Raw genomic sequence first — 18,040 nt, forward strand, 5'->3', positions numbered from 1 at the left:
CCTCCCCCCCCCGGGAGAATAAGACCAAGTTACCGAGTAACTCCGCCAATAGCCCGTCCGCTAGGGCTCACGATCAAGCCACAAAACGCTTAGATAAAACCCGGTCTGTGCCCGATCACCCTGATCGGACGCCTCGATCTAGGTATTATCTGTCCACTTCCCTGTCTGTCTATGTACAAGCTATGATCTGCTGATGGTAACATATCCAAGCCTGGCCCTGACGGGGGCCTCACGATTTTGTGTCTCGGCACTGTGCATCCCTGGCTGTACCCATCGATATCGGCGATGGCCCCCTTCCCCCTCCAGCCCTGATAACCAAATCACGATCCTTGCGAAAACGCCACAGCCACAATGTGATGCGATGTGATCTATCACCGAGGACTGATCGATGAAGTCTGAGCCACGGCTTGGGGTCAGGGAGGCTTGCATATGGGCGTACGGCTTGCACAATGGCTTTTTTTTTTGGATCGATGGGGTGCGTGTGATGTGTACGATGGCTTGGCTGATTGTGTTTGTTCGCTTTGATGGTGGGTGGGCGTTGGTATTGTATCGCGGGTCAGTGCGGGAAGGGAAGCGCTGGGAATGACAAAGTACGACGGCAAGGCTTGCACTACGATCCTCCCGAACAAGCAAATTGAACCTACAGCAGGTCTGACAGTGACTGAAACACCTGAGAGAAGACAAATGGTATCAACGTCTAAATCTAACAAACAACAACAACAAGAAGAAGAAGAAAGAGTATCTATCCTATACACAACACCCCCCCCTCCACCCCAGCCACCCCATTCAAGTCCACGTTTACTAACGAACGCATCCATCCTCGTCCTCACCTCGACCTCTCCCTCTCAAACGATGGCACCGTCTCAACGACATAATCGGGACTAACCTCCACATTCGTCTCAATCTCTGTATGAGCGAAGATCTTTCCCTCGGGGATAATGATCCTCTCCTCGCTTGTATTCCGCCCGATATGCGTATCCGTGACTGTCTCCTCCTCGCCGCGCGTATTCAGGATACTCATGCCGAAGGTATGTTCCCGGACCTTGGAGAAGCCGGACCCGTAGCGCTTGTTTTGATTGTTGCTGTTGTTGTTGTTGTTGTTGTTGCTGCTGGACCAGTTGTAGCCCTTGTCGGCGCTGTATTCGCCGATGAGCCGTGGGAGGAACCGCGATGCGATGGCTTTGAAGGACGGGATGGAAGACGCGAGGATGCCGACGTTGATCTCGATCGCGGACCAGTACATTGCCCCGCTGATGGCGTACGTGTAGTCCGCCGACGTGAGCATGCTGGGGATGTAAGTGATTCGGATGATCGAGGAGATGCAGGCGCTGGTTGATTCGGTAGGGTTAGACGTGTCTGTGTTTTTCTCTTTTGCGGGGTGCGTTGGTGTGGATGGATGGGTGGTAATTGGCTTACAATAATCCCAGACAGAGGATTCCTCCCAGTGCCAGTTTCTGCTTCAGCGGCATGTGGAGTCTCAGGATGACCCGGATCGGGAGCGAATAGGTCACCAGGTCGGTGAGGATGTTCAGGGCCGCGTTGCAGAGGTAGAAGACGTTGATGGTCACGCATTTCCCGGGGATGCTGGTGTCCCAGGCTTTGGCGATGGGCTGGCATTGGAAGGCCGCGGTCAGGACGAAGGATGTTGCTTGTGCGCCCACCACGCACATCATCACGATTGCTGCGCGCGTGAGATGCTTGTCGCCGAGTCGGGTGTAGAACCAGCACACCGAGGTTTTGACGAAGCCGAGACAGGCAAGGTAGAACATGGAGCTGAGCCAGACGGCCTGGTGGGTGGTTGGTTAGTATTGTGTCGGGGTATGAGAGGGGGTAAGATGGTGGCCGTACGAAGGAGTAGGTCATGAGGCCGTTCTCGTCCACATCTACTAGATGCTTGCCCATTCCATGGTGGACGGCTGTTGAGATTAGCTTTCTGCTTTTGCCTTAGGTGTATGAAGTGGTTTCGTACCGACGACCGTGACGGTTGTAAATGCCCACGAGAGAAACTTTCCGAGGTCAGCTCAGCTATAGTATTGGATTGATCGATAGCTCTTACGCATGCACCGATGATGAGAACTATTATCCTGTAAGTACAGCCCCAAAACACAAGATGAGACGCGTGAGCACACTTACAATCATCCAGCCCCATCCTCTTCAACACATAGACCCGCGCAAACAGCCGCAGACAGATGACCACGAAGGTCAGGGCCGCGAAAGCGACAGCCACGCCAGCCACTACTGGACCCTGGGACTTCGACATGACGGACGTGCAGTACGTGCGTGCGGAAAGAATAGCCGCGGGGATGGAGAACCTATTTATCGATCGCTTGATGGGCTCCCAGTAAAGCAAACACACACACAGACACACACCCCGCAGCGGCGTCGGAAAGATTGGGTTTCGAGCCGGGGGGAAGACGATCTTGCATTGCCGGCTTCATCGATGCGCGCAGGATGCAGCCGGTACCTAAGTACCTAAGTACCCTACTGCCTATTTTACCTAGCTGGATATGCACCCATGGTGACGTTCAAGCCCCTGGGCGATCGAGAGCAGCGCACATCACATGCCGGAGATATGGAGCTGGGCGATGCACGGTGGCGTTCCCTGAAAAGGGAATTGAAGGGGGAAGGAACTTTTGTTCAAGATTGGGCCCGGCGTGCTGGGACTGGGAGACTAAGAGGAGTTGAGGGACAAGCTATCGGGACCAGGGATGATGGCAGTAACCTACTCCCACCACTGTAGGTCCGGTGTAGGCATGGACTTCCTGGTCATGCCCAGGGATGTGTTTGGTAACTCCGCGTTGAAGAGGAATCTGATACAGAAGATGTGTCGACGGGCTAATGCTCCACAGCTGATCTGGAGACGCCACTCGGATGCCGGGACGGGAGATACTTGTCGAGGTACTGTACGCCTTCGTCGGCCAGTGCGTGGCCCTGGTCGACAGGAATAGCAACTTGGGCACGATCATCGCGAGCGGGGCGGTTACAAAGGCTCCCAGAGAGGGGGTAATATTAATGCGCCGATCGCAAGACGTCGTGCTTGGGTGCTTCGGTCTGGACTTGATATCTTGTGCGCACAATTTGTGTGATTGATAAAGATGGCTCCTTGTCTGGAATTCTGGATGTGATACAGCAAGGACGTCAATGTGGAGATGACAGTAGACAGGCAGACACACTCATCTCGACTGCAGTTGCAATTGGTGGGGGTTGGTTGGCCAGTGCTCTGCTCTGTCCCTTCCCCCTTTCAAGTCCAGCATTACACAGGAGCAGGCACAGGCACAGACACACACACACACAGACAGTCAAAGACATGCCAGCTGGAAGCATTTTCCACCTAAATCGCTCTACAAACGACCGGCGTAAGACGATGGAAAGAGTGGCTGCGAGTCCCAACGCCAACCGGTTAGGGCCGACAAATCCCACCAGTTGACTGGACCGGCTCCCGTAGTGGGCCGCGATGGTGACCCACTCGCGCTCAGCCAAGGTCCAGACGGCGAATAGTCCACTCCGTGCGCTGTACTACAGTATTACTGCATGCATGGTGCATGCACGTCGGATCAAGTTCTGGCCTTTGCCTTCCTGCTTTTCAGCGCAAGCAATCCCCCGGGGTGGTGCTGGTGGTCAGGCACAGGTTAACGGCGTAGGGCAAGTCTCCATTGGCCCCCTTGGGCGAGCACTGGCCCAGTAGTCGGTCAATAGATCACAAATCGGGAGGTTTACTTTTTTTCGACGACAAATTGCGAACTGCTAGGTATATTAACATTAATTGAAAAGGGGAGGGGAGCTTGGGATGGATCGAATTCACAATCTTGAGAACCTGATGCTGTCGAGGGGTCTGAGGGCTACGCCAGGAACTCGGGCCCAATCAACGGGGGGAAGGTCGTCTTCAGGCACGGCGACGCCATTCGAGGGCCCTTCCGCCCGGGTCCAGCTGCTCGGATGCCTTCTTTGTACGGGCGGACTGCGGAGGGACGGGTGGGAGTCTTCATGTTGTACAGCATGCAATTGTGATGCTGATGAAGGTTCGATCAACAAACCCTCCCTTTGTTCGAAGGTTGACGACCGACCAATCGTCCATTTCTTGACGGATTCGGACAGTGGCTGGGAACTGAGGGGACCATCTTTGCCATCCTACCCCTCGAACGAACATGTCGAGTTGTGCCCGTGACAGATAACCACCTAATCTACGCAGTCAGTACTTTTGTTGCGCGCCGCCACGGCCCTCGGAATAATTGTGCCGCGCAGCTCTGGGCGAGAAGTCATGAATGGCCAGGAAATCTGGTTGATCGGGGGCAGAGGGGGACGGTGCGAGAGCTAGCCTCCGTTAGGGCGAAGAAGGTCGCCGCAATGGGGCCGGCGTGGATCGCGCCGAGTCATCCGCGAAATTGGATCAGTCGCGCGGATGGAGACAGACGGCAGGACTGCGATTCTCATAATAAAGGCTGTACCAACCCTTTCCCCAGGAGTCTGTCCCAAGGCTCTCGGCAATGGCAGTTTCTTTATCTGTTTGCGACGGACAGCGAGTCCGGAAGTTAAATGTGGCCGACACCCATTAGGGCTCAACCTCTCATCCATGGCTGACATCGGCAAGGGCAGCAGCAGAGCCGGGCGGATCAGCAGCAGCCAGCCCATGATTCAGGTTTCCAGCTCGGTCCGGCCGACGGCTTAGGTGGGCAGAAGCAGCCTGCCAACTGCCAACTGCGCGTCCCGGGCACTAGGAGCCGTTAGGCCCTAGTAAACCCTAGGTCGTGCCGTCTGGTCCCTCAAAGTCTCCCACCAGCCAGTGAACTCGAAGAGGCAACCACTCCTCCCCCGCACCGCCAAGTCTCCATAACGGCCGGTGGGCGGACTTCTGCACTGGAAAGAGAAGCAGCAGGCTTTCCAATGTCTTTGCTGTGGTTGGATCGACACCCGGTCGCCGTCCACTCACACCACCAATCGTGCGCGGATGCAAGGCCGCGAGGATGTCAGATGGCGCACCTGACCCAGTGGTTCCAACCGTCGCAAGCATTCAGTAGGGGTTACGTGATCTGCCCTTGGACTACCCACAAGGGAGGAGACGGGGCGACGAGATCGCTGCGCTGGGTGACATATCCAAGGCAGCCCGCAGCCCCCCCTTTCACAGTCTTAAGAGCTCACCCCCGCCTGAATCCTGCCTTGGCATCTCTGCGTCTCAACCGCAACAATGGCTGTCGGCGAAGATATTGCGTCCATGGTCACTGTGACTAATGTGATTTTGGGTCTGGTGGCCTACGTCGTGCTCAAATTCGTCTATCAAATTGTCTACTACCACTTCTTCCACCCGTTGGCCAAATTCCCCGGCCCGTTCTGGGCCGGAGTGACCAGACTCTGGATCGCATGGCATAATCTGCAGTCGACGGAGCTCCAGACCGTCTACGACTTGACCAAGAAATATGGTCAGAATGTCCTGTCCATAACATTCCGAAAACAACGGCCTTTTAACACTCGTTTTCTGGCAGGCCCCGTCGTCCGAATCACCCCCACGCTGCTGCTGGTCAGCGACCCCAAGAAACTCCCGGAAATCTACCATCGCAATGCAGACAAGACAGGTCACTACATCACCGGATCTTTCGGCGAAACCGAATCGCTGTTTAACATGCGCTCGCACAAGACCCACGCCGCATATCGGAAGCACATCGCGGGTCCGGTATGCTCTTCCCGCAGCCACCCCCAATCCCTGGGCTGATAGCCATGCAGTACAACTTCACCAACGTGAAGAGAATGGAGCCACTGATCGACATCCGACTTGAGGATTGGATCCAGAGACTCGATGACACGTTCGCCCGCACGGGTGCCATCTTCGACTTCTCCTGGTGGGCAGTGTGAGTGCGGCCTCGCTCTTCGCGCCAGAGACTATACTAACCAGCCAATCCTAACAGCTATATGGCATACGACATCATCAGTGAGATCGGCTTCGGCGCCCCCTTCGGCTTCATCGAGCAAGGCCAAGACGTCGGCGGCTTGATTCAAGGTTTCCACGACGGTCTCCCGGCATTCGGGCTCCTCGCGCGTCTCCACCCGTTTACCAGCTGGGTGAAAACAACCTTCTTGAAGAAATACCTCGTCGCCACTCCGCAGGATGACTCGGGTATCGGCGTTCTCATGCGCTTCCGTGACCGACTCGTCGACCAGCGCTTACGCAACATCGAACAAAAGAAGGACATCGGGCGCATTGACCTACTACAAACGTTCCTCGAAGCACGAACGGAAGAGGGCCAGCCCCTAGACATGGAGTACATCAAAGCCGAGGTTCTCCTCGTCCTGCTCGCCGGTGCAGACACCACCGGGACAGTCTTCCAAGCCCTAGTCCACAACCTCATGACCCACGCCGGGGCTTACGCCCGCATGATGGCGGAGATCGACACCGCCGTCCGCGACGGCCTCATCAGCCCAATGCCCCAATACAGCGAGATCGTCGACCACCTGCCCTATTACGTTGCCTGTGTGCGCGAGACCTTGCGTCTGAACCCGCCCGCACCGAACATTTTCCCGCGCTATGTCTCCGAGCCGGGCATCCATCTGTGCGGGAAATTCGCGCCCCCCGGGACGGAAATCTCCGCCAATCCGTGGATTGTGCAGCGAGACCCGGAGGTGTTTGGTTCCGATACGGATGAGTTTGAGCCTGAGAGGTGGTTGGATGCGGAGCGCGCGAAGGTCATGAACAAGCATATGCTTACGTTTGGGTACGGGGCTAGGGTTTGTCTGGGGAGGGACATTGCTATGATGGAGCTGTTTAAGGGACCGTTGCAGGTATGTGTTGTCGTGGGAGAGGGTGTGGGTGGTTGATTAACTAACTGATCCGCTGCAGTTCTTCCGTCATTTTGAGACCAGACCGGTCCATGGAAAGCCGTCTCCTAGGTTTGTGATTAAGGGAGGCGTGGGCTTTTGGAGGGATATGTGGGTTACCATTCAGAAACGGGCAGTGGAGAAGGTGTTGTAATGTAGATGGAGGTCGTGGGTGGCTGATGGTAGTGGTGATGTCAAGTCTAGCAGACTGCAAATATGGAACTATATTAATCTATTATACCACGTGCACAGACATTAATATCACTGATTGTGCAAAGCTCTTAAAGGGCATTCGGGAAGTCCATTTGCCCAGATCAAGTCGAATCAGGTCCCATCGGTCTAGTGAGAATTACTTATGCTACCCCTGTAAATGCCGTTGAGGGCTACTCCGTACTAATGCGGTACCCGAAAGTCCAGCATATGGAGCTAGGACTTTGAAGCAATTGGGCGGAAGATGCTAGTACGGCTCCTCCAGCCGGGTCCTGGGAAATATGTGCGTAGTTTCGAAACATGGCATTACATAGGCTCTGTCCAGTTGTGATTTGTATAGGTCAATCGAAGTTTGAACATAGAAACTGGACGTTAGATGTTGGCTGTAGTACAGTATGGACTTCCCTTGATTTAGGGCTGTAGGTAGCCGTCTCTGCCATGCACGCTCCAATCGTTTGAATAGTGTTGGCCGGTCTGTGCCACGGAACAATATACTGGTAAGCCATCCATACTACAACTCTAATCTCAGCTCAGGCGGCAGATAAAGGCATAATCAGCATATGATACTTACATCTAAAGCCCAAGTATTTGTTGCTCGAGACTTCCAATCAGACAGACCCCCACGGTTTATAGTATTGAAACCTAGAGCCTGGACCCTGAAGTAGTTAGATCTGACTGCACCAATAAGGACTAGTCCCACTAGCCTGGTATTAGTTTCCCCTTTTCCCCCAAGCTCGAATGTGCGTCATTTATGTGGTTGGTCGAGAGCTCGGCAACTGAGACACCTCTATGCCTGAACAGAGAATATAAACAGATACTGATGACTGTCTTCTTTTCTGACTAGGAATCGCCGTTGGGGAGAGAGCGCGCAAGTATCTCCAACCGTAGCTCAACTCCAACCCCAGATCTGTTCACCAAACACCCATTTTTGAACCAGACATGATCGCGTACACTCCACGCCCAAAATCTGTTTTAGCTCTCTTCCGTGAGTTGCTGAATACGTTCATTCATTCGTCTGGAGATTACCCTCTGCTTAGACAGACCCATGAACTCTTCCCAGCGGAACCTGTCGAGAGAAACTTCACCTTGTTAATTCCAATTATTGCGAGAATCATCCTCGACTTGCTGGTAAGCTAGGCGTACAACTTCCTTTCTTTCTCAGACCAACCAGAATAAGATCGAATACGCAATTGGGCATGTGATCATGTCGATGTTGATACTCGAAGCTGTGAGGAGGCAGGCTGCCAGTCCATCAGAAATAGATGGCGGCGGAAAACGCATCCCGTTGTCTCGACGGCTTCTACAAGCAGTTTCCTGTCTCCACCGCAAGGGCGGTCTCCGTGTTCTCTTTAATGTATTCGGTACTTCTTGTGCTTACTGGACCACTCACTCCTCCTTAACCACGATATTATCATCGCTAGTCCTTCACAACAAAACACTTCGTCCCTTCGCCCACATCCTCTCATCGGTCCTACTTGCCGGGGCGCATTTCTCCTGGACCGCCCATACGATTCTCCCTCATGACCAATACCCCAGCCCAGTGAGCCATATGAGCAGATTACTACGGGACAGCCGAAGTCGCCAGCTATGGAAGGTCTTAGCGATCCCCGCCCTAATTCACTCCTCGGCGGAGGTCCTGATGAGTTATATCCCCGCTATGGTCGAACATTTCATCGGCGTACCACAAGAAAGCCTCACACTAGCGACCAAATCGAACATCATCCTGTCGGATATTCTTGTGTCGGTGTTTATGCTGGCTTGTCATGTTCTGCTTCTTTTCCCGTCATATATTGTCTTGATCGCCGTCGAAGCGAGTCTTCTTCCTCCGTCCTGTGAAACTATTGTGTTTGAGTCGAGCAGGCAGCGAGGGTTGAGGATTGGGGAGATATTTTCGAGGGTTGAGGTGCCGTTACAGATGCTGACGGCTTCGCGGATGGTTGGTGTGGGGATGTTGTTGTGGTGTCTTGAGCTCCATGTGAAGATGTGTCTCTTTTTGTTGGGCGTTGCGGCTGTTGCTCATTTCGCTGCTCGTGGCCTGCTTTGAGCATGGATAGCTGATGAGCCAAATGGAAGGTAAACTAAGAACCGCCTGTTTGTTATATTGGCAAGTCTCAGAATATATTTATCAGCATACTAAATGTAGAGTTGCCCTGCTGGTATATAAACAGCAATTGTGATCTTGTGGAATGGCGTCCAAGTGCTTAAATATACCTGAAAGTTTATTGTACTGCGATTTCAAAATCGAGTCCTTGTAAAATGTGTTGTTTTCGGTCGGAGAGGTCGTTCTTAGGGCTAGAATCTCCATCCCCGTCACTTATTTCAACATAACTCCACACTAGACAAATATTATAGTAAACATTTGATTACCTACCACAAATGAGAAGCTCCCCGCATTCTGGAGAGAACACAACCGATCCCCCTTTTAAAAGGGTTAAGTACCTTCAAGTTCTCTGATTATTCATCAGCAGCATTAATGGTGTAGCGGTAACATACTTCCCTTCCATGTCTGTGACAGGAAGTGCTCTGGGTTCGACTCCCAGTTAATGCATTACAAATTCTAATACTTTTGTATTCTTTTTTCTTTTTCTTTCTATAGACTTTATTTAACTCTGGCTTATTAAATCTTTCTTGTCTAATCCAAATCTTTAAAGTCCCTGACCATATCATTTGGGATCCTGATCCCAGTTTTTACCAGCCATTCTCCAATATCATCCCTCAGCGGAACAATACTGGCAAGACAACCCATAACCATTTGAGGACAGCCAGAACAAACAATAAGTTTGAAACAAAGGATTTGCAGAATTCCCTGGCTTTGAGTTCAGTTTGTACCCATTGAAGATGGGCACGAATTCATCACCCTTCCTTCGGAAGTGCCTCTCCTCTTTTTTTCTCCGCTGGATTATGACGATATTTCCTCCACATTATCTCCGACCATGGGCCTAGGCCAGAGGATGCGGATGAAAGCACTGCATCTCAGTTCCCCCGCCTCATGGCGCAATATGTTATTGCTGGGATCATTGACTGGGAGGATAGTGGTTTCTATCCCTTTTACTACGAGTGCACTGCGTTGACACGTACTCTGAGCCTAGTGGATGAAGACGACTGATATCTTTATCTACCGGAGAGTATCTCACCGTTGAACTTTCCTGTGCATTGGCTGGTCGATCGGCTTTCGCAGTTGCATCTCAGGACTACATAGATCACGACCCGGCCTGGAACTAAGACTTCAAGGGATGTGATTTTGTCTTGGATGGTCCAGGGTAGATGGCCTAGACAAATGCTGTAATGTAAACCAGGCCAACTCGGCATTCCTGCCACGACCACAAAATGGTAACATTAAAGGAGCAACAAGAACAACAACAACAACAAAAACGATAAACCTTGATGTAAATTATAAACTCAATTACTAAACCTGCTAGCATGTAGGGCACATATGTCCCCCCATTAAAAATAACCCCCCCCCCCCCATCAAGGGTAGTACAAAGTGCAAACACAACTTTCCTTACAAGATCCTCATACTCCCTCCTCATCCACACCAATCTTCTTCTCGTTCAACCCCTCCAAACTCCCCCCAGTATTCCCCGCCAACTTCGCCGCCACAACTCCCGTAAACTTCTCATCAACAGGGACCGAAAACAGCGCCGTAATCACCGAGATCGCGGCAAATGCAATAGTCACCAGAAACACCGTCCGGAGAGACTGCGAGTACGCCGTCTTGACTGCGTTCGTCACAGCAGACAGAATGGTAGATGTCATGCCCGGCACGGAGTCATAGGCGTCTGTGTCGATGGCGCTGAGGAGATCGGAGACGGACGAGGAAGGAAGGCCCGCTTTGAGGGCTGCGGCGGAGACGTCTCGCGGGAGATTGGTCGCGATGCGGGCGTCGAGGATGGCGACGTAGATTGCGGCTTGAGATGATAAAGTTGGTTAGAAGTGGTGGGGGTGGGAGGGGGATGGGGGAAAGGGGGACGGGGGCTTACTGGCGATGGTGCCGGCGACTTGTTTGGCGGAACCGAGGAAACCGCTCGCGAGACCGATGTCTTTCGGGTCGCAGTATAGGGGACACATGATTATGGTGATCAGTTCGAGGTAGCCGACCCAGAAGCCTCCTAGGGCGGTGAACTTTGGGGTTCGTCAGTGATGATGTTGAGGGATGGGAAGGGGGTGAAGATAGAGTCGGTGGGAAGAGGGAGTATGTGTGGAAGAAGTTGGGGAGCGTACTGCAAGCCCGTAGGACCGTCGGTCCTGGTTGATAGATGCCAGGGCACCTGAGAACGCGGTGATCATGAGCGTCGACACGATGAGCTGGTATTTGGTGAATCCTATCGGCTTCATGAGGAGACCGGCGGCGACTTCGCCGACGATGACGCCTGCACCGGTGGAGATCTGAGTATAGAGGTTAGTGTGGCTGAGAGGAAACAATCGGAAGGATTAAGAGGGGGGAGTGAAAGGCCTGTCTTACCGAGAGCCAGCCAGCTTCGATGGTTTTGGTGGTGAATAGAGCTTCAATGGCCTCGGGCCAGAGAAGACTATGTATGTGAGGAGTCATTCGGTAGACTTGGAGACTGGTGGTCTTACCTGATGGAGAAATATACCATGTTTCCGACCAGGGCTGAGCACACGGTTGCAGTGTAGCCGGGGTTGCGGAGCAGAGATATGGGTAGGAGGGGCTGCTCAAGGGGGACGAAGATTTCTGCAAGAGAGTGAGTGGGTTGACAATGGGGCTGGATGCATGAGGTGGACGTACCATAAAGGGCGAAGGCAATCAAGGAGACAAACCCGATGACCAGGACGGCCACGACATGTGCAGAATCCCATGGATACGAGGTGCCTCCCCAGGCTGTGGTAGGGTCATCAGTCGGGCTTCAGTATGGGGGGTTAGTGGGTGGGTCAGGGCAGACTTACAGAGACCCAGCAGCACCAGGACCAGCCCGGCGGCATACAAGACGAAACCCAGGAAGTCGAATTTCTTCAGACCCGCCACGCGTCCCTCGGCCCCGCGCTTCGCATCCCATCCGGGAGGGAAGTAAAACAGCGCCAGCAGGATTATCGACAGGCCGCAGGTGATGATGTTCAGGTAGTAAGTCCAACGCCAAGAGCGAGCCGTGTTGGCAATGAACAGATCGGCAATGATGGACCCGAACGCGGAAAAGGGCAGCGTGGTGATGAAAATGCCCGCATTGACGACCGGACGAGCTCGATTGGGAACCACTTCGGCGATGACGAAGCTGAAGGTTAGCTGGACGGCGGCAGCGATGCCTAAGAGAACACTGCCCCCGATGACTGTCGGGACGGTCTTGGCTGTCGCGCAGACGATGGCACCGATGAGGCCGAACAGTTGCCCTCCGATGAGAATGTAGCGGCGACCAAAGAGATCGCCCAGACGGCCGACGAGAAGAAGGCCAACCTGTCCGTATGGTCAGTACCAATTTCGAATGAATTGCGCGATGGGCGGGAAATGTCATACCCCGGAAATGAGTGTGAAGACCGTTGAGATCAAACTATAACTCGGGTCCGGGCCTGCGGGTTGGATGACAGACGATCAGCATGCGCGGCAATGGCCGGCTCGTGTCAGGAAGACGGGAGATAAAAGGCCAGCGTACCCAAGTCGGCGTTGATCGCGGTCAAACTGTTCACCTGTGCGATGATGGTCAGTCGGATGTATACGCGTGGAGGCGGGAAGGAGAGGAACGCACTGGCAAGACGTAGCCCAGGTACAGACTGATTGCCATCAGACAGACAGCAACAAGAGAGCCAATAAAGTTCTTACTGCAGTAGTAGCCGGCCGGCAGTTCCTCGAGGTCGACCGGTGTGACCGTCGGTGCCCGGTGGCTCTTCAAGTCCGCCATTCTGTGTTAAAACTTGCAAGGGAGATGCTGAGAAAACTGGAGACACCACGGGAGACGCAGAAGACAGGGATGGGAGGGGATAAATAAGCGCGAAAGGGGACTCGTAGATAAAGAAGGCAGCAAGAAGGCCAGGGACGGCGGCCGCAACGTGCGACGGGCTGATAGTGGACAGGAAGGCATAACGAATCGGATGGGACCCAGCCCAGACATGGAGCCATTTCAAGTCACCACCTTGACAGCATGCAATGTTCGGTCGGCGGTCGGGGCCATGGAGTCGAGGGCAGAGTGTTTCTCCCCTCTTACCCACAAGGCACTTCCCGACCCTTGCTTAGCGCGGGCGACGGTGTCCCAGCTCGATATTAGCTGCGAGCCTTCGACTCCATCGCATTAGCGGGCGAGAATGGTGACTGTCGGTTGGCCTGCGCTCCAGGCGACGACTCCAACATACAAGGGTGTCTAATTGTTCGGCCCACGGAGGAGTACCAGGGGGGGTTTCTCGAATCCTTCAGGTCCCCGGGAAGAATGGCTTTGTAAATAAACGGGGGTATGGCATTCGTAATAGGCGACTCCCGGAGACCCCAATTCCTCATCCACAAGAGCTTCGGTGCGTATGCCTGGAGACTGGTTTCCCCCTTTCTTCTCAAGCAGACAGCCCTCTCATGGAGGTGGTGTGGAATGAACTACTATCCTCGACCGACTCTTCGTCGGTTGATCTGAGTGCCTCCCGGGTGCCGTCGATCATCATATGCAATACGGTTCTCCTTGTCATCGCGACCAGTGGGCTGCTGGTGCGTCTGTTCGTGCGAGTTCGATACCTCTCGGGGATCAACTTGGATGATCTTATGTGTATATTCAGCTGGGTACGCCTTCCGGCCCGTTCGGCTTGTTGCCTTCCCCATACTGACAGTGGCTGCCCAACCCAGGTTTTTACCTTCGTTCTCTGCTTTGTTTGTATCTGGAGTATGCAGGCCTATGCTGGACGAGTGATCTCGCCGACGATGCTAACGGATACCATCCACAGTGACCCGATATGGCTATGGCAGGCACATCAAGACGGTGACAAGTGCTGAGGTGGAGATGTTCCTCAAGGTATGGAATCCACCACGTGGGAATGGGACGCGCCATATGCTTGATGCTGACCACAACCGATTGCCTTCCAGCTCGACTTCGTCACTATGATCGCCTACCTTCTCGCCCTCGGCACCGTCAAGGTCTCCTTCTGCCTGCTTTATCTGCAAATATTCCCCGGAAAGCGGTTTCGGATCGCCTGCTGGAGCTTGCTCGGCCTGCTCACCGCTGAGACAACCGAGGAGATTTTCGTGGTGATTTTCCAATGCTCACCTGTCTCCAAGGCCTGGGATGCGAGTGGCACCGTGCAGGGCAAGTGCCTGAATCTGACAGCCTTCTACTACATCTCCTTTGGGATCAAACTGGGGACTGACCTGGCCCTCTTTGCCCTACCGCTCCCAAAACTGATGCGATTGAATATGACGATGGCCAAGAAAGGCGGTTTGATTGTGATGTTTGGCCTGGGGGTTCTGTAAGTCCCTTTCCTTCCTCACACTTCCTTCCCCGGACGCATGAATAACAATATACCTTAGAGTCTGTGTGACAAGCATCATCCGCGTAACCTACATCAGCAACTTCTCCGATGACCACACATGTGCGTTGCCCTTCCATGCTTACCCTCAGACACTCTCACCTGACCCATCCGCGAATTCTCATAGGGACGCTGGTCAACACCATGAACTGGTCCAGCGTGGAGGTAGCAGTAGCCATCTTCATCGCATGCATTCCCTCTTTTAAATCATTGATCACCTTCCGCTTCCCCACACTGCAGCGGCTGCTCGGCTTATCCAGCAAGGGCGACTCTACTGGCCGGTCAAAAATGTACGGCTCATCAACTCGCTGGACTGGAAATGGTCGGTCCATCATTGGGCAACATAGCATCAAGCTGAAGCCCATGAATTATCTACTATCGCAGAGTCGGACAGACGTCGAAGCAAGTCGCAATGGATCTGAGGATCACATCATCTCCCCCACCCGAGCAGGCATCCAGGTCACTACGGACGTGACTGTGGATGCAAGTGAATAAGAGACTGGACCAATCAGTTTCTTTCATTCCTTCATTCTTTTATTTTCATTTTTTCTCTTGTATGATGTACTAAATATTCACTTCAGCTTTTTTTTTTTTTTTTTTCATACCATATGACCCCAACCCCACCTGCTCGTCTGCCGGTTTGCCGCGGCGTCCAATTTCTGGAGCCTCGACATCCCCTCGGCCTTGAGCAGGATCAGACAATTCCAGGCCAATCCAAACGAGCTCTATGGGTGGCGACTACCCCGTTTGGAGGAAAGCTGCAATAAGGACAGGGATTGTAGATGGACTAAAAGTAAATAGTACTCCAAGCACTATGGAGCATGGAGAATGAAGCATAGACGCCAAAATAGTCCGTTGCGCGCTAATGATTAGGGCTGGACGGGTGGACCCGGACGGCCGGACGGCCGGACGCATCCAACGTCCCGAGGGCTAAGAGGAGAGCCTAGAGGGAAACTAAGAGGCTTAGTCCGAGACACTTGATAAATTGCAATATTAATGTTACCCAGTCTGGCGCGTTGGACATGTGACGAAATGGAAGACTTCCGGCGCGACAAGATAGTGTAATTAATTCTACGAGGCTAGGGCGCTATAGAGTATCAAGTTGAGGAAGGATCGACGGTGAAGCCAACAAAGCCGGGTTAAGTGTGTAATTTCTCCTCGACGGTCTTGTTGCAGGGACCACCTACTCTCCTGGCTCAAGTTCGCTGAGCTTGGGACAGTTTGGACACTTTATTTTCAGTCGAGAAATAGATAGATACCTAATAGTCCCCTTGCTACTGCAGCCATTATACTTGAATTGGTACGCACTACTCTGTACAGGACGTACTATATTCAAATGTACCCACTACCAACAAGGATGTGACCTGCGCCGCGTAATTGTCTGACTGTGCCGCAATGCATGATTAGTGCCGCAGTAGTGTGAGATCGTCCATTCCAACGTTTCCTCGGCCGATAAACACCGACAGAGCGTCTGTCAACATGCACCCCCCCCCCGGGGACTCCCTGCATGCCTGTCCAACGTGCGCGCATCTACCGGCAATACTTGTTTCCCATCTTATTGTACATCCCCAGCAATAAACCATGCAGCAACAAGAGACCCCCAGATCAGAATCTGGCCACCACGCAGTCGTATTCGGCTGCACCGGCATTAATGGCTGGGCCCTGATTAACCAGCTGCTGTCCAACTACCCCTCCCCTGGCTCATTCTCTCGAGTGACAGCGATTGCGAACCGTGCGTTCACAGCAGACGAGGCCCAGTGGCCGAAGGACGATCGTCTGCAAATCGTGTCCGGCGTGGATCTGCTCGTCGGGGACGATGCAGCCCTAGAGAAGACACTGACGGAGAAGATCCCCTCCGTCGAGACAATCAGCCATGTGTACTACGCAGGTGAGATGCCATTCCATCATCATCATCATCATCATGATTGATCACGATCGACCACTCTCTCCATCCATATCTGGCTAACCATCACCACCACCAACAGCCTACCGCGCCAGCGACAACCCCGCCGAGGAATGTCGTCTGAACAAAGAGATGCTTCGCGCAGCAGTCCAGACCCTCGAGACTCTTTCCCCACAGCTATCCTTCGTCACTCTCATCACTGGCACAAAGGTACCTTCCCTCCCCTCCCCTCCCCTCCCCACATTCCATCTACATCCCAACTAACAATCTCCCACAGGCTTACGGCGTCTACCTGCTGGACAAGTTCCCATTCCGGAACCAGATCCCCCTGAGCGAAGACCTCCCTCGTGTTCCCGCCGAATACGCCAAGGATCTCTTCTACTACCATGAAGTGGATCTTCTGCACGAGCTATCCGCGAACAAGTCCTGGTCGTGGTGTGAAGTGCGGCCGGATGTGATTGTATGTTTTCCCAGGCTAAAATTGCCCTAAGTAAACCTTACTTACCCAACCTGATTCACACCTCACCTCACCTCTCCCACCCACACACACACACACCTCACCTCTACCACCCACCACCCCCAACTCCAACCCCAATAATACCTAACTAATACTAACAACAAAAACCAGGTCGGCGTCGCCCCCTTCGGCAACGCCAACTGCATGGCCCAAACACTAGGCATCTACCTAAGCATCTACCGACACATCCACGGCGCCAACGCCCGCATCCCCTTCCCCGGCACCACCACCTCCTGGAACATCCACTCCACCGACTCCAACCAAGACCTGATCGCGCGATTCTGCATCCACCTCTCCCTACACCCCTCCCCGCGCACCGCCATCCACACCCGCGCCTTCAACATCGCCGACAGCGCGCGCCCCGTCCCCTGGAGCGAGCGCTGGCCCGCCCTCGCCGCACATTTCGGCCTCGTCGGGGTGGGACCCCAGGAAGGTAGTCTGCACCCGACGGAGTTTGTGGAGAGGAACTGGGAGGCCGTGAACCGGGTTTGTGAGGAGAGGGGGCTGCGGGCGGAGGTGCTCTGGAAAAGTGTGCATAATACGGGGGCCAGGCTGGGGAGTTTGAGATTGATGGATTTCGATAGGCCGTTTGATCTGGCGAGGGCGAGGGGGGTCGGGTTTGCCGAGGAGTTGGGGGTGGGCGAGAGTTGGGGGAGGGCGTTTGAGAGAGTTAGAGGGGCCGGGGTTTTGCTTTGATTTTCATGAGTGATGAGTGATGAGTGATGGCTGGTGTTGGGTGGGATGCCGGGGGAGAGGGTAGGGGGGGGTCCTGAGGGAGACTTGTGAGGTGGTTAGGGCTAAGTTCTATGCTTGGGTACCTGTTCGGCATATTTAGGCCGAGTGATGGAATCTGTCTACTTGGTAAGTCGGTTTTATGCATTGGAGGCTACTGAAGTGATGAAATAAAAAAGTAGATATTCTATAGTGACTGACTGATAAAAGAAAATAAATGACCATTATGAGGAGCAGATTCAACATCAGTTTCACTCGCATACACACTCAATCAACGTCACCCTGCACCATAACCTCCAATCCAGCCCAATCAAAAGAAAACACAAAGAAAGTAAAGAACTAAATCTGATTCACTCATAGATAGCCGTCTATATTACAACACGGAGTGCTATATATGTATCTCGATCAAATCGGTATAAACATAA

General features: G+C 53.3%; 6 protein-coding genes and 1 non-coding gene across 7 annotated transcripts; 5 read left to right on the forward strand and 2 right to left on the reverse strand.

Annotated features, from left to right (window-relative positions):
* Window positions 1-750: 750 nt before the first annotated feature.
* On the reverse strand, window positions 751-2,659 carry BO70DRAFT_364730 (putative integral membrane protein Pth11-like). Its single transcript, XM_025543884.1, has 6 exons — window positions 2,134-2,659; window positions 2,057-2,076; window positions 1,970-2,006; window positions 1,849-1,916; window positions 1,417-1,787; window positions 751-1,328 (listed from the first exon to the last, which is right to left on the reverse strand). The coding sequence occupies exons 1-6, from the start codon at window positions 2,258-2,260 to the stop codon at window positions 827-829; spliced, it is 1,125 nt and encodes a 374-aa protein (XP_025396608.1). The 5' UTR covers window positions 2,261-2,659; the 3' UTR covers window positions 751-826.
* Window positions 2,660-5,182: 2,523 nt separating this feature from the next.
* On the forward strand, window positions 5,183-6,958 carry BO70DRAFT_297418 (cytochrome P450; the record flags this gene model as incomplete). Its single annotated transcript, XM_025539567.1, has 5 exons — window positions 5,183-5,414; window positions 5,478-5,665; window positions 5,716-5,840; window positions 5,898-6,768; window positions 6,827-6,958. 5 exons carry the CDS (start codon window positions 5,183-5,185, stop codon window positions 6,956-6,958), a joined length of 1,548 nt encoding a protein of 515 aa, XP_025396609.1.
* A 916-nt stretch (window positions 6,959-7,874) lies between these two features.
* On the forward strand, window positions 7,875-9,058 carry BO70DRAFT_389268 (uncharacterized protein; the record flags this gene model as incomplete). Its single annotated transcript, XM_025546066.1, has 2 exons — window positions 7,875-8,142; window positions 8,177-9,058. The coding sequence occupies exons 1-2, from the start codon at window positions 7,954-7,956 to the stop codon at window positions 9,056-9,058; spliced, it is 1,071 nt and encodes a 356-aa protein (XP_025396610.1). The 5' UTR covers window positions 7,875-7,953.
* Window positions 9,059-9,481: 423 nt separating this feature from the next.
* Window positions 9,482-9,562, forward strand: BO70DRAFT_t261. The gene has a single exon. It is a non-coding gene; the product is annotated as a tRNA-Gly (tRNA).
* Window positions 9,563-10,527: 965 nt separating this feature from the next.
* Window positions 10,528-12,863, reverse strand: BO70DRAFT_341958 (trichothecene efflux pump; the record flags this gene model as incomplete). Its single annotated transcript, XM_025541350.1, has 10 exons — window positions 10,528-10,922; window positions 10,995-11,136; window positions 11,236-11,400; window positions 11,477-11,543; window positions 11,593-11,707; window positions 11,762-11,854; window positions 11,920-12,421; window positions 12,482-12,534; window positions 12,618-12,651; window positions 12,711-12,863. 10 exons carry the CDS (start codon window positions 12,861-12,863, stop codon window positions 10,528-10,530), a joined length of 1,719 nt encoding a protein of 572 aa, XP_025396611.1.
* A 659-nt stretch (window positions 12,864-13,522) lies between these two features.
* On the forward strand, window positions 13,523-14,958 carry BO70DRAFT_399033 (uncharacterized protein; the record flags this gene model as incomplete). Its single annotated transcript, XM_025546834.1, has 6 exons — window positions 13,523-13,723; window positions 13,787-13,823; window positions 13,885-13,952; window positions 14,024-14,403; window positions 14,465-14,526; window positions 14,591-14,958. 6 exons carry the CDS (start codon window positions 13,523-13,525, stop codon window positions 14,956-14,958), a joined length of 1,116 nt encoding a protein of 371 aa, XP_025396612.1.
* A 1,086-nt stretch (window positions 14,959-16,044) lies between these two features.
* On the forward strand, window positions 16,045-17,579 carry BO70DRAFT_413562 (SDR family oxidoreductase; the record flags this gene model as incomplete). The annotated part of the gene is made up of 4 exons (XM_025547328.1): window positions 16,045-16,351; window positions 16,449-16,552; window positions 16,644-16,826; window positions 16,995-17,579. The coding sequence occupies 4 exons, from the start codon at window positions 16,045-16,047 to the stop codon at window positions 17,577-17,579; spliced, it is 1,179 nt and encodes a 392-aa protein (XP_025396613.1).
* Between the last annotated feature and the right edge of the window lie 461 nt (window positions 17,580-18,040).

This window comes from Aspergillus heteromorphus (assembly GCF_003184545.1).
Source record: "Aspergillus heteromorphus CBS 117.55 chromosome Unknown BO70scaffold_25, whole genome shotgun sequence".
Classification (NCBI taxonomy): Eukaryota; Fungi; Ascomycota; class Eurotiomycetes; order Eurotiales; family Aspergillaceae; genus Aspergillus; species Aspergillus heteromorphus.